At 38.9% G+C, this 10,682-nt stretch overlaps 1 protein-coding gene across 3 annotated transcripts in view; it reads right to left on the bottom strand.

Moving 5' to 3' along the window:
* Positions 1-192: 192 nt before the first annotated feature.
* The window catches only part of C1QTNF3 (C1q and tumor necrosis factor related protein 3), a 32,501-nt gene continuing 22,011 nt past the window's right edge, over positions 193-10,682 (bottom strand). For 2 of the 3 annotated variants that reach the window (XM_010853824.1, XM_010853825.1), the window contains exons 5-6: positions 4,180-4,279; positions 193-2,321 (exon numbers count right to left, since the gene is read on the bottom strand). In XM_010853824.1, the coding sequence (XP_010852126.1) occupies positions 2,162-2,321; positions 4,180-4,279 (260 nt within the window). In that variant the 3' untranslated portion in view covers positions 193-2,161. The remainder of the gene's footprint in view (positions 2,322-4,179; positions 4,280-10,682) is intronic. The other variant, XM_010853826.1, reaches the window with a different exon arrangement.

Below are 10,682 nucleotides of genomic sequence, written 5' to 3'. Positions count from 1 at the left end.
GGAGTAAGCGTCTTTTAATTTCATGGCTGCAGTCACCATCTGCAGTGATTTTGGAGCCCAGAAAAATAAAGTCTGACACTGTTTCCACTGTTTCCCCATCTATTTCCCATGAAGTGATGGGACCAAATGCTATAGTGACTTATAATTACATGATTATTCAACTTAATTAAAAACATTCTAAAATAGTACATTTAACAAAAGTGGATTTATTTCCATGTAATACTTATTACATTTTTCTTACCTCAGTTTTATTTAAAGCCAGGTCAATATCTTACTCTAAATCACTTTATTAGTAATGCATGCTCTTTAGATATAAAGTCCTTCTGGAAAACATGCAACATTCAGTTACCTATTGGCAATGCACTTCAAGGAAAGTTTTGAAATTTGGTAAAAATAAACTTCAACCCCATGACCCCATACCAGGGTGAGGTGGGACAGGGAAAATATACACAAAATCACAAAGACATTACTGTCAAGCACCTTAGAGCTAATATCCATTTCACTTTAAAATAGCATTGCATATGGATTCAGGAAGAATTTCAAAATATTTGAAGATCAAAAGGAAAGAGTCAAAGACTGACATGAATGTGGAACACATTAAATTAGCTAACAGGGTAGCTCTCATTCATTATTTCCATTTCTAGCTATAGGGGGGTAATCAAATACAAGTAAATTTACAGTTAAAAAGCCTTTGTGAATATTCAAATTGTAACAGAAAATAAATTTAAGGGTTTGTTACTTCTAAGGGAATTCATTATGTAATATTTGTTAGATGGACATCTCTGTAGTGCATTTTAAATATGATTCAACATCAAGGTAAATTCATATTCCAATAATTCTTTGCTTAAAGTTAACTCATTTGGGGTTCTATCATCAGAATTTATGGCACATTCTCATGAGTATAGTTTTCGTGGCAAATGTAATCCTTTCAGAATTGATTTTGGGAAAGGAATAGGCAGAAGTCTAGCTGAATGGCTGCTCCATGAAAATGGATTAAATATGGTAATCAAAGAAGTCATATAACTTTTTAAAATACACAGATTTTAAAGAAAATTTGGCCCTACTATGCAGCTTGTGGGATCTTAGTTCCCTGACCAGGGATTGAACTCAGGCCTGGCAATGAAAGCACTGAGTCCTAACCTTTGGACCACCAGGAAATTCCCATATTATTTTCTATTTTTAAAAAAGCTTAAGCAATTTTATGATATGTCTGCTGAGTGAAATGCCCTTATATTTTGTACACATCAGTTTGACTGCATATGACTGGGTTTACAATTCTTAAATACTCCACGCCAGTGTGTGTAAAGAATATTAGGCTAATTTCTAAGTGGACAGAAAAGTAGGTGATTACATTTGCACAATATGAACCTGCACTCACTGCAGGCCAGAGTCAACAGAGCTCTATTGTTATGCAAGAAACCCAATGGAAAAAGGGTCCATCTGATAATCTGACCCAATAAGTCCAATTTTGGATCATAGGAAAATTCTATTTCCAAAAATAAATGCTATTAGAAGTCAAGATTTAATTATAGCAGTATTCTTATTAAAAAGGAGTCAATTATTTGTGAGCATTGTGAATACTTCTGCTATCTAAAAGCTATCTGAAATTACTAAAAAATATCTACTTTATTCATGAATATTGACCCACTGGATCAAAGTGTTACTCCCCAGTTTAGACTTTACAAATATTTCTCTTACCTTGATCCAGGCAAGTGCCCCCTATTCTTTTCTTGTCCCCACCGTAATCACTGCACCCTATTCTCTGAAATGCTCCAAAGAATAAGGAACCCCAAACCTCAAGGGTTCCTGAAAGCTGTTATTAGAGCAGCCAAAACTCTTTGCAAATGACTTTTCTGATGGGAACAATCATTTCTAACCTGTATGAGGAGGGGAATTCCCTTATAGGTGCCTAGAAAAGAGCAATAAAGGTTGCTGGGTATATTAGTCAAGGTCTCTTGGGAAGACTGTTTTGTGGTTTATTCTTCTGAGCCCCTGAGTCATCCCACATTTTTGATGTACCTGTACTGTGATTAGCAATGTAACCAATAAAAATGTTTTTAAATACAACATGTAGAGCCATCAACTCTAAAGTCCCTTGGATCATGACAACACCATCTCAGCGATAAGTCTTCCCCGTAGTGGAGCTGGTCTATTGATAGTTTTACTTAGTTTCGAAGAGCAGAAAGCCTGCAAAGGTAGAGAAGCGCTGGTGGTCCCCATGAAGAGCGCCATTGCCCATTCTCAGCCACACCTCATCCCCTTTGGCCAGCTTCAGCACTGCATGGTTGCTGGATGTATCTGATTTCCCCTTTGTTTCATAGCTAAAAGGAAAAAGAAAATGCACCAACTACTTAGTCTTTGAAGAGAACAGTCAGATCTTAACCAAAATCTATCCCCGCTCTCTCCCAGAGTCCCATACATTTAGGTATAATCTGGATTAAATTCTCTAAATGACACATGAGCAGAAATTACTTGTGCCACTTATAGAACTGGCCAGTAAAACTCCCACAAACCATCCCCCTTGATCCTTCCTCATTACGACTGTGTGGAATGCTAATGACAATGACCAGAATGAACTTGGAAACCTTTTGTTGAAACCTGAGTGCTTGAAGATTGTGGCATGAAAAGAAAAGGAATTTCTATCATGTTCAAGCCCTTGGGTCAATGTTAGAGCAGTTCAATCCACCTTAACTAACAATAGAATTTGTATCTAAAGAAGTGTGCTGCCCTAACCCAAACTAAAACATGTTGCATCAGCTCATGGTCAGGGATGGAGCAATGAGGAAATAGATATTGTGGGCTTCAAAGCTGGAGATCCCTGTCATGTTAGAGAAAACCATCTGGGAAAATGTGGTGACTTGGAGTAGAATGTCTGATGCATCAAAGCTTGTTGTTCTTTCCACCTTCTGACTATGGCAATGATAATGACCAGTGCAAATTTGGGAGTCAGTTTTACAGATGGCAGAAAAGCTTTTACCAGCCCACATCCCTCAGAAACCTGTTGGAGCAATCCTCCATCCAACTTCCACACATTCTCCTCCTCTCTTTCAACCCCATTGCTCCCCAACCTGGAGCCAGCCAAGAAAAATAGAATTCTAATATGTTCAAGCCACAGTCTTCTGGATCTCTTTGTTGTAGCAGTTTCACCTATCTAACTCATCTTTTCTCTTTTGGCTTTTCAAATATACTATCTTACTAGAGGCCAGGTTCCAAAAGAAAAAAAAGATGGCAATCCCCACAAATCATCAAAAATAAAAAAAAGCAAACATAAAGTTTTTCACAGTTTCTCAACACCCATTTCTTTAATTATGGGAAAGGTGTTGGCTCTCTGCCTCTTCTCTACAACTTAAGCTTGCTGCTAAGCTGCTAAGTCACTTCAGTCGTGTCCAACTCTGTGCGACCCCATAGATGGCAGCCCACCAGGCTCCCCCGTCCCTGGGATTCTCTAGGCAAGAACACTGGAGTGGGTTGCCATTTCCTTTTCCAATGCATGAAAATGAAAAGTGAAAGTGAAGTCACTCAGTGAAGTCACTCAGTCGTATCCGACTCTTAGCGACCCCATGGACTGCAGCCTACCAGGCTCCTCCATCCGTGGGATTTTCCAGGCAAGAGTACTAGAGTGGGGCGCCATTGCCTTCTCCGACATCTTAAGCTTACATCAGAGCAAAGTGCATTTTTTCTTTTTTATATGGACTTTTCTCCAAGGAGCCTTAGGGCCAGGTTGCTAAGATAAACATCAGAATTGCAACACAGCCTAAAGAGGGAGACTGGTTCCCAGCTCTTAATCTGCCAGCTCCAGGGATGATAGAGAAGGCCATCAAGAGAGCTAAACTCTAGGCAAACGGAGCAGAGAGTAGGAAAGGAGAAGGAAAGCCTGAGAGAGAAGGAAAGCCTGAGAGAGAAGGAAAGAAAGAGTTAAGAAAAGAATGCAAATAATTAGTTATGATGAGCGTTGCTAGTAATCAACTTAAGACCTCTTATCAACCTGCATGTTTTCAAGTTTATCAGATTCACTGCCCCACAAAGAGTAACGGTAATCTGACCATGTACTTGTGTATGGGAGCTCTGGATAACAAAGTTTGTGCTGGTCTCTGTTGAATCCTATTCACGTCCTGACATTGGCTATCCTTTGAGCAAACAATGGCAGCGTGCATACCTACGCTAGGAAAGACCACTTACCTGTACATGCTGAAGACCGTGTTGCCATTGTGCATGAGGTATACATACACTTCCTCCACATCCTCATGCTTCATCATGCTGAAGGTGAAGAAGTACACACCTGGAAGAGGCAGATATGAATCCACACTTATGTTAACTATTGAACACTGAGGACTGGGACCTCACATTCATGTCACTGGACTTCACATTTCATTTATTGCTATTCTAAGTGGTATGTAGGTTCTTTCTTTCCTTTTTTTTTTTGCTTGGTTCTGTCTGACTCTTTGCAACCACATGGACTGTAGCTCACCAGGCTCTTCTGTCCATGGAATTCTCCAGGCCATTTCCTTCTCCAGGGAATCTTCCCTTCCCAGCAATTGAAACTGGGTCTCTTATATTGAAAAGAGATTCTTTACCATCTGAGCTATCAGGGAAGCTCGTGTTTTTCGTGTTTTTTTTTTTTTTTTTTTTGGCTGTCCTTGGTCTTAGTTACGGCACTCAGGATCTTCAGTCTTCATTGCGGCATGTGAGATCTTTAGTTTCAGCATGAGAACTCTTTGTTGTGCCATGTGGGATCTAGTTCCCTGACCAGGGATTGGACCTCAGGCCCCTGAACTGGGAGCACAGAGTCTTAGCCACTGGACCACTGGGGAATTCCTGTTATGTAGGTTCTTCTTGGCCTTTATTCCTATGAGTATCCATTTATCTGCTTGCACCTTCAAACTCCTTTAAATTTTTATGAGACTTTCTCAGTGCATAGAATAAGGTATAAAAGCCTGTCCCTTAGGTTTAGAGTAACCATCAGCAGCACCTTCCTCAGAACATATATGAACACAGTAGAGAGCCCAGCATGAAGGTACCCATGGCCTCCTGCGGCCTGACAAAATGACCCAAGGACAGCACTACCATTAACCAAAGATAAGGAAGTCATATGGCACAGAGAAACGTTCATCACTTCTAATGACTGCAGCGATTTCTCATGTTATTCACTGTAAGTAGGTGAAATTATGTACAATAAATAGATTGAACTTTGTCTGAGCAGCGTGACCTTACTACTAAAAATATGAACACTTTTCATTTAAAAAAGACCAACACACTTTAAAATATGTTAGTTTTCTCGTAAGGGCCTAGGGTTGCTAATTGAAAGCAACTTAATATACCTGATTCACTTTAAATACCAGTTTAGAAAATACTTTTACTGAAAGATTAAGAGGAATCCAATAGTAGAGAGATGAATGAAAAGGAAAATCTTCCTAACTTCAAATGATCTTGGTTTTGAGAGTGCATTTTAGAAAGATGAATGAACATAAAGTAGCACATTCTTACTGATTTCCATGTTACATGTTTAAACTAATAGCCTTGCCTTAATGTATTTGAGCTGCTATAACCAAATACAACAGACAGCTCGTGCTCAGTTGCTCTGACTCTTTGTGACTCCATGGACTGTAGCCCACCAGGGTCCTCTGTCCATGGGATTCCCCAGGCAAGAATATTGGAGTGGGTTGCCATTTCCTCCTCCAGAGGGTCTTCCCAACCCAAGGATTGAACCCGGGTCTCTTGCATCTCCTGCACTGGCAGGTGGATTCTGCCACTGCACCACTTGGGAAGCCCCAGACAGACTTAGTAGCTTAGAAATAGCAACACATTTATTTCTCACAGGAAATAAATTTCTGAAGGCTGAAATTCCAAGACCAGGTTAGGGCCCTCTTTCAGGTCACTGAGTTCTGGTTGTGTCCTCTCATAGCAGAATGGACCCCATAGACTCTGTGGGGTCTCTTCTCTGAGGGCACTAATTCCATTTATGAGAGTTCATTGTGATGCCTAACCCCATCATCTTGGGCATCAGGTTTTCAGTATGTGAGTTTTGGAGGAACACAATCAGACCATAGTATACTTTGTGAAAGAAAAACCCAGAAACACCTGGAAGGAAAAAAAAAAAAAAGCACCACACAGTTCTATGCTGTTTTCCAAAGGTGCAATCAAGTAAAAGAGAAGCTATAAGGCTACCATGTTGATCCATCTGCCTCTGAGTCAAGTTGAACCACATACAGATGTTATCAGTTCAGTTCAGTTTAGTCGCTAAGTCGTATCTGACTCTTTGTGACCCCATAGATTGCAGCACACCAGGCTTCCCTGTCCATCACCAACTCCCGGAGTTCACCCAAACTCATGTCCATTGAGATGTATGATTTTGCTTAATTTGGAGCCAGGCTTGCATTTTCTATGCGCTGAGAATAAAAGATACAGTATAAAAATAAGCCACATCCATTCATATGCCTAAAGGTGGATCTATAGATGAAAGATAAAGGCAGATAGAAATCAGAGACTCAAATAAAATAATTTCTACGTGTGTAGTTTTTTGCATTTTACAAAACTTATTACTTACACACACAACTTTCAATGCCTCAAGAAGATAAAGTGGGAATAAAAATGACAGAAAAAATATATTACTTTTCCTGAAGAAAAATGATGACTGCTATTAAAAAAAATAGATGTAGAGGTATATTAGAAACACTAAGAAACCAGATGGCAAATAAATGAAATGACTAGAATTGGAAATATAAAAGTGCATCTATATTACATCCACACATGGCTTTTCTCTGCAAGGGAACATACTGAAATCAGAGACAATATATTTTCACTCTGGTTTTTACATCTTCATGTGAAATTCAACCTTCTCTGTCCCATAACTCTCATATGGTCATTTATAATCAATTCAAAGTTTAAACAGTAAAGTGGGAGTCTAATGATGGTTGTTATTGTCCAAATTATGTCCAGCCCAAGAAAATTCTAAAAAACAACTAAATCCTTGAGCTTCAATTATAAAATCATTGAAAGCAATGGAACCACTCATTGGGCATATCTAGAAGTGTTTAACAAAACAGTTATAGGAAAATTTAACACAAATCTTCAGAGCAGAAAATCACATAAAAAGGTTTAAAGCTAACTGAAGGGTGATGAAAGATTGCTTCTTTCACTTCATATGTCAGCTCATTTCTGACTTCAGCTGGGTAGAAAAATAAATCAAAGCACACATTAAAAGTATTTGTGACAAATCTAACATGGCCACTGCCTCCATCAGAATATTCTTCTTTTCCTTCTCAATGGCATAGACAGAGACAAAGAAAATTGAAAACAAGCACCAAAAATATCCATGCTCTGCAAAACTAGGAGACCGGAAAGAAAATCAATCAACTTGAAGTATCAGTTAAGTGCTGTCCTATGTCAGTGATAGCAGGCAGAGTCACACGGAGGCAACATGGAGGTTGGGCAAGGAATTTTGAGGAGGCCAAGTGGCAGCAGATCTCAAACAATTCCCAGGAAAGTGCCCTCCCCTAACCCCCAGTACAGAAGGGTCACTCTGAAGTACTGATGCTGAAAAGAAGCTCCCTTGAGCAGAGCCGGGATAAAGCAAAAGTTATGTTTGGGAGGAAGTTTGCCAGATAAAGTACAGAAAGTGTGAAAAGTCCTTCTGCAATGGTGGATCCTGGGATCTGCCAGCAGATAGGAGGCAAAGGAACTGGCAAGCGCAAGGCTGGCTTCATGTTTTTCTAGACCCAGTGTAGTCTGGGAAGACAGAAGAGTGTGGCCACACAGAAAACACACAGAGCTGCTGTAGTTGAAAGAAATGGAGAGTGCCCGCTTCGGCAGGCACTTAATATATTATATTTAATATATTAAATATATATTTAATATATAACTTAATATAATATAAAAAAATATAACTTAATATATTAAAATTGGAACGATACAGAGAAGATTAACGTGGACCCTGTGCAAGGATGACATACACATTTATGAAGCATTCTATATTAAAAAAGACAGAGAGAGAGAGAGATGAGGAGTCCCCTGGCAGCAAGGGAGGAAACATTGAATTACCAAGCCAAGAAGTATGCTGAGGTCCCTTCCCTTCTTCAAGAAACTATGGCATAGTGCTGATCTAGGAAACCCATCAACCATCAGTTAATTTTAGAAAGTAGAAAAGAACAAAAATTATCAATAGATAAAGAATACTCCACAAGAAGAAATGTCGTCATGTGGGAGATGGAAAATAAAACCAAAGGTTCCATCATGGGTTTAAAAGTATATTAATGAAGGAAATCCCTCTATGAAAGAACATTGTAAGACAGAATGTGGAAACCCATGGTAGAAATGATCAGACAAGAGGCAGAACTGAAAACCAGGATGACAAGACTAATGTAAAACACAGAAAAGGTTAAAATAGTACCACAGAAACAAGGCAGAAGAGAGAAGGAACTGGGAGAAGAAAAGGAGAATTAATCCTAGGAAGAAGCAATTAAGCCTATGCAGGATGTGTGTGTGTTGGCCGCTCAGTCGTGTCTGACTCTTTGCAACCCCACGGACTGTAGCCCATTAGGCTCCTCTATCCATGGAATTCTCCAGGCAAGAATACTGGAGTGGGTTGTCTGTACCTCCTCCAAGGGATCTTCCCAACCCAGAGATGGAACCTGCATCTCGTGTCTCCTGCATTGGCAGGTGGGTTCTTTACCACTAGTGCCACCAATGGAAAAAAGCAAACATGAAACGGAAGTAAAGAACACCAAAAAATTAGAGAAAATAATACATGTAGAAGACAGAGGAAAGTTAAAAACAAAACAAAGTGTGATCAGAGTTCTTAAAAAAGTTAACAAGTGTTGTACTAAGATGGACGGGGTACTGTTTGTGAGCACGTAAGAATATCTTATATCTGACATTGTTCGGAACTGCCAGTCTATGATGATAAAAACCTAGTTGACTTTTAATTGGGTTTATTATAACTGAAATATGCTATAGACAATATAGCCCATTATTGCCTGATTTCCTAACACAAGACAAACTGCTCCCAATGCCACCTCACCTTAGTACAACAATGAGAAGAAAAAACTGTATTTATATTTTAAGATATAATTCAAAGAAACTCTCCTGGACAAAAAGAAGGGTTCCATACACATAATGAAGAGACACAACAGGAAAATTTGATCCAGAATGATTAACATTTCTTCTGGAAAAATCACTAAACTTTGAAGATAAAGAATTCTTTGGGAAGTCAAGAAAAAGATTAAGTCATTTATAAGAGGAAAAAGCTCAGATTTATGTCTGAGTTCTCCAGACCAAATGCCAGAAAACAGGACCAGAAAAAAATATATAAACTAACGTTTTTATTTGCAGCCAAGGTTATAACAGTTTAAAGCAGGTAAAGTCTTAGAGAATACTGATGTCATAAGCTTTTTTGAGAAAATAATTAAAGGACAAGAATACTGGAGTGGGTAGCCTAACCCTTCTCAAGGGGATCTTTCTAACTCAGGAATTGAACCAGGGTCTCCTGCTTTGCAGGCAGATTCTTTACCAACTGAGCTATTAGGGAATCTCTAATTAAAGGACAAAGTTTAGCTAATAAAGAGATGTTTGGGAAACTTTGGAAAAATGACCAATGGTGAACAATGAATATATATAACTACAGGATAAGTTCAAATTATAGAAGAGGATAATGTTGATAAACTAAAATGCAATTATTTTATACCTTGACAATGTACAAATGATTCAACTGGCAAAAGTTAAAAATTAAGAAAGCGAGAAAGATAGAATAAGTTCATTGGCTTATTTGTAATAATATATATAATATTACATATTATATATATATATATATATATATATACACACATATATACATAATACTATCCAAAAGAAAACTGAAGAAGCTGTAATGTATTAAACAAAGTAGTTTTTTGCCCGGAGCCAGCGTGAGGAACTCCACCCGTGGCAAAGGTCATGAGGAAGGAGGCTCAGCATACACAAAGGCGGGATCGAGCCTCAGGAGTCCCCCTGGAAATTCTTGAGCATCTACCCCAAAAACCAGAGTCTGCCTACTTTACTGCTTTATGTTCTCACCTACACCTCTGATTTACAGGGGGCTGTCCCCCACCACCTCTCTCTGAAAAAGAGTTAACTTACAGCTCCAGTTAATAAAGTTCCTGGGTGTGACAAGAGTGTTTCAACCTACAAACTCCTTTGGAAGTCCTCTAGCCTGCCTGAACAGGTTCTTCTGGCCACATGTGATTATTCACAGCCTCCCAACCATGAGAGGCATGAGATGTTCTACACTGATTACAAAGGAATACAGATTCCTTTGAGCAGTTAAAAGATTGATTAGAAATTGTATTGGTGAAGGGTTTTTCACTTGTTGGGCCAATGTTTGCTGCTAAGTTTCCATATCCCTTACCTACTGTGTCCCTGGGAGTGTATTGATTAATATAATTGGTGTATAGGAATGTAAGTAGTAGCTTTAATGTTTGTAACCTTGAACCCTTGAGTTAATTCTTTTCTTGTTACAGCCCACCACACCTTTGGCCTATAGGAATGCAACTTTATCTAATGCTTTCAGAGGGTGGCGCCTAACTTTAGAATAATCACCTTTAGAGAAAAATTAGTTTTCTGAAGAAAGAGTCATAAAATGTTAACAGGCCTCCTGGCCAGAAGATGATGTAAATCACCTAAACTTTTGCATATGATAAATTTGCAGGAAG

The sequence above is a fragment of the Bison bison genome, unplaced genomic scaffold (genome assembly GCF_000754665.1).
Source record: "Bison bison bison isolate TAMUID 2011002044 unplaced genomic scaffold, Bison_UMD1.0 scf7180017864331, whole genome shotgun sequence".
In the NCBI taxonomy this organism is placed as follows: domain Eukaryota; kingdom Metazoa; phylum Chordata; class Mammalia; order Artiodactyla; family Bovidae; genus Bison; species Bison bison.
The sequence above is the reverse complement of the archived record's forward strand: the minus strand, read 5'-3'. Positions and strand labels throughout refer to the sequence as shown.